Raw genomic sequence first — 4,453 nt, 5'->3', positions numbered from 1 at the left:
GAAAGCAAGGGGACTAGAAAAGGTCCGAGAAAAAGGAGGGTCGCTCACAGAAAGCGGCCCCCAAGGAAGAGAAAAAGAGAAAAGATGTTTGGATGGCCGACTCCACTAGTCAGCCGTCCAGTAAGAAGAGAAAGAAATTCACTCCATACTCCCCCAAGTATGAGTTCAACAAAGATAATCATACCATTTTCAAAGAAGTTAAGGGCCGACTCTCACTTGAGAAGCCGGCACCTATGAAGGGTGATCCTAGCAAGCGCAACCAAGGCAAGCACTGCCATTTTCATGATGACGCTGGGCATGAGACCAACGAATGCATTAGTCTCAAGCGTCTGCTGGATCAGTTGGCTGAAAAAGGTGATCTGGACTCTTATGTCAAGAAACCTAAAGGAAAACAACCCCCCAAACAGAATCAGTCGGCCAGGCAAAAAAGACAAAATCCGGCCGACAGCTCTGACACTGATGAAGCTGCCATCTATACAATAGCAGGAGGCTATGCAGGGGGAGGCCCGACTGTTCGGGGAAACAAGGATAACATCAAGAAATTGGATGTTAACTCTGTGAATCAGGGTGAGAGCTTTGGTACCTCGTTTCCCGAGGTTATTATTTCTGAGAAAGATTCTGGTGTTGTTCGACGGCCGCATGACGACCCAATTGTCATCGAGTGTAAAGTGGCTAATCAAAAAGTCGGCAGGATACTTATTGATACAGGGAGTTCGTCGGACCTAATTAGCCATAAGTGCTTGACCAAGCTCAAGTACATGCCTGAGAGTATACATCCTGTCTCCCATCCTCTCGTAGGATTTGGAGGGGGAGTCGTCCATCCGATTGGTCAAGTTGACTTGCCCGTCCGTCTGGGTGAGAGAGGTGAGGGCCGCCACATGGTCATTCGTTTCCTGGTTGTGGAAGAACTTACTGCCTACAACATGATCCTTGGGCGCTCCACCCTCAATGACTCTAAAGCAGTTATCATTCCATCCCTTATGTTGTTCAAGTTTGAGAAGGATGACAAAACAGTCGGTTCCATAAGGGAGACCAGAGAATGGCCAAAGAATGTTACCTCACTGACATCAAAACAACGGTAACTTCAGACGGCCCAACTGGCAAAGCCACAGAAGAAGCGTTTGCCCAAGAGGCAGGCGGCAGGAAGAGAAAAGCCTCCGAGATGGAGGTTAAGAAAAATCATAAGCAATAGCAATCACTGGCTGAGGAGCGGCCGGATGAATTCCGCCCTCAGCCAGCTGGGGAGCACGTAGATGTCGCCCTCGATGACAGTCGTCTAGACCGAACTGTTAAGGTGGGGACGACTGCTCTGACTGAACTTGGCAATGACCTTCGCCAATTGCTGAAAGAGTTCCAAGATATTTTTGCATTTGAGGTGCATGAGATGCCAGGTATTAGTCCAGACCTGGCGGTACACAAGCTAGCTGTCGACCCAAAAAAGAAACCGGTGCGACAGAAGAAAAGGCATCATGGTGAAGAAAGAAACCAGGCGGCCGCTGCCAAGGTAAAGAAGTTACTTGATGCGGGATACATTCGGCAGTGTTTCTACCCAGAATGGGTTGCAAATGTTGTGCTAGTCAAGAAGCCGAATGGTTCCTGGCACATGTGTGTGGACTACACTAATTTAAACAAGGCATGTCCGAAAGACAGCTATCCTTTGCCAAAGATCGACAGCTTGGTCGACTCAACAGCCGGCCATGCCTTGATGAGCTTCATGGACGCCTACTCAGGCTTTCATCAGATCCCTCTATGGAAAAAAGATCAAGAGAAAACTGCCTTTGTCACAGAGCAGGGACTCTATTGTTACACGGTCATGCCGTTTGGTCTGAAGAACGCCCCGGCAACCTTCCAAAGAATGATAAACACTATGTTTTTTGAACAAATTGGAAGAAATATGGAGGCGTATATTGATGATATGATTGTAAAGTCAAGACTCCAAACGGACCATCTGGCAGACCTCCGAGAAACATTCGCCACACTCAGGCGTCACCGAGTCATGCTTAATCCAAAAAAGTGTGTCTTTAGAGTTGAGTTTGGGAAGTTTCTTGGATTCTTGATAAATCAAAGGGGAATAGAGGCAAATCATGACAAGGTGCAGGCGGTCATTGACATGCAGTCGCCTCGCACCGTCCGAGAGGTACAAAGGCTAACAGGCTGCCTCGCAGCTCTCGGAAGGTTTCTCAGTCGGGCAGGCGACAAGTGCCTCTACTTTTTCCAAGCAATTAGAAAGAAAGCAAAGTTTGAATAGGGACCAGATGCTGAGTCGGCCCTCCAAAAGCTGAAAGAACATCTGCATTCCCTGCCGAGACTCGTCAGTCCTTTGCCAAAAGAAGTGCTTTACATGTATCTCGCAGTATCAGATCATGCTTTAAGTGTCGTCCTCTTAGCTGAAAGAGACGGCTGCCAACTCCCAGTCTACTTTGTCAGTCATGTCTTGAAGAATGCAGAGTTGAGGTACCCACTGGTGGAGAAATTTGGACTCGCCCTGTACATGGCAGTGAAGAAATTGAAGCCTTATTTCGTGGCACATCCGGTGGTCGTTTACACAAACCAGCCAATCAAATGGCCTCTGACGACCATGGAGTCGTCAGGATTGATGATAAAGTGGGCAATTGATATCCAAAGCCTTGAGGTCACGTTCGAGCCCAGAAAAGCTGTAAAGGGGCAAGCCTTTGCAGACTTTATAGTTGAGATGACCCGGCCACCAGAATATTAAGAAATTGACTAACTCTGGAAAGTCTATGTTGATGGGAGTTCCACGGCAAATGGTTGTGGGGCAGGTATTGTATGTCAGTCGCCAGAGGGCGACAGGTATGAATATGCGCTTTGTTTTAAGTTTCAGGCGTTAAACAACGAAGCTGAGTATGAAGCCCTTTTGGCTGGTATCCGCATGTGCAAAGCAGCCAGGGCAAGAAAGATAGCCGCCTGTTCTGATTCACAACTCATAGTCAACCAGTACAATGGAGATTATGAAGCTACTCATCCGGCTATGGTCAAGTACCTAGACGCAGTGAGACAGGCGGCAAGTTTGCTTGAAGATTTCCAATTAACTCAGGTCCCAAGGTTCGAGAATAACCAGGCGGACGCCTTGTCCAAACTGGCATCCTCGGCTTCATGCGACACCCCTAGAACTGTATTTTGGGAGGTAATGGAAAAACGGAGTATTGAGGAAAACAACATTGCAGTCCTTGATAGAAGCTCAACATGGATGGACCCAATCAGGGCATACCTAACAGACGACACCTTGCCGAATGATCATCATCAGGCGGCCTCACTAAAAAAGCGAGTGTATAGTTTTGAAATGATAAAGGGGGAACTCTACAAGAGAGGGTACCTTCAACCCTTCTTGAAATGTGTTACCCCAGAAAAAGGGCGAGAGGTCCTAGAAGACCTACACTCTGGATATTGCGCCTCTCACATAGGCGGTAGGTCGCTTGCTCAGAGAGTAAGGCGGCAAGGGTACTTGTGGCCGACTCTGGAGGCAGACGCCATGGATCTAGTTAAAAAGTGTGACAAATGCCAGAGGTTTGGCAAGTTAATTCATCGTCCGGCTACAGATCTAACGGCTATCCATAGCCCAATTCCATTTGCTAAGTGGGGCATGGATATTCTAGGACCCTATACGCCTGCATCAGGCGGTAGGAGGTACATCCTGGCAGCAGTCGATTACTTAACCAAATGGGTGGAGGCCGAGGCAGTCAGGGGCATCAAGACTAAGGATGTAATCTCCTTCATTTGGAGGAATGTGATCACTCGTTTTGGGGTTCCTATGTCCATGGTTTTTGACAACGGTCCCCAGTTTGAGACGCCCGTTCTCAAAACTTGGTTGAGAGATCAAGACATTGCCTACTTCTTTGCATCAGTCGGACAACCACAAGCAAACGGCCAGGTCGAAGCATTTAACAAAATCATCTCAGACGGTATAAAGAAGAAGATTGAGAAAGCAGGCGGCCTATGGGCAGACGAACTACCACATGTTCTCTGGGCCATAAGGACGATTGAAAAAGGAGCAATTGGAGAAACATCTTTCCTCCTAACATATGGGGCATAAGCTGTCCTACCCATTGAGCACTACGAGCAGACTCTCCGAGTTATGCTGTATGATGAAGATGCAAATTGGGAAGCAATGCGCCTAGCATTGGATTCCCTTCCAGAACGTAGGGGCAATGCTGCCCTACGCCATGAACTATACCGCCTGAGAATGACTTGAATCTACAACAGAAGAGTACATAAGTACCCACTCAAAGTAGGGGACTTTGTACTAAGGAAGATGGAATCAGTCGGCAAGGCCAACGAGTTGGGAAAGCTAACTCCTAACTGGGAAGGACCCTACCAAATCTATGAGGAGGTCAGGGACGGCACCTACCGTCTGGAAACTCCAGAAGGCCGATCCCTGCCTAGGACTTGGAATGTAGACAATCTGAAAAAATATTACTTTTGATGTAATTATTTA

General features: G+C 47.7%; 1 protein-coding gene across 1 annotated transcript; it reads left to right on the top strand.

Moving 5' to 3' along the window:
- Nucleotides 1–233: 233 nt before the first annotated feature.
- LOC110692387 lies at nucleotides 234–1,082 on the top strand. Its single transcript, XM_021869386.1, has one exon. It carries the CDS (start codon nucleotides 234–236, stop codon nucleotides 1,080–1,082), a length of 849 nt encoding a protein of 282 aa, XP_021725078.1.
- Nucleotides 1,083–4,453: the final 3,371 nt, after the last annotated feature.

The sequence above is a fragment of the Chenopodium quinoa genome, unplaced genomic scaffold (assembly GCF_001683475.1).
Source record: "Chenopodium quinoa cultivar QQ74 unplaced genomic scaffold, ASM168347v1, whole genome shotgun sequence".
NCBI classification, from domain to species: Eukaryota; Viridiplantae; Streptophyta; class Magnoliopsida; order Caryophyllales; family Amaranthaceae; genus Chenopodium; species Chenopodium quinoa.
This window is presented reverse-complemented; position numbering and strand designations above follow the sequence as displayed.

Bases quoted from the DNA above. Each gene is read 5' to 3' on its own strand.
- LOC110692387 (XM_021869386.1), top strand. From the start codon at position 234: ATGAAGGGTGATCCTAGCAAGCGCAACCAAGGCAAGCACTGCCATTTT.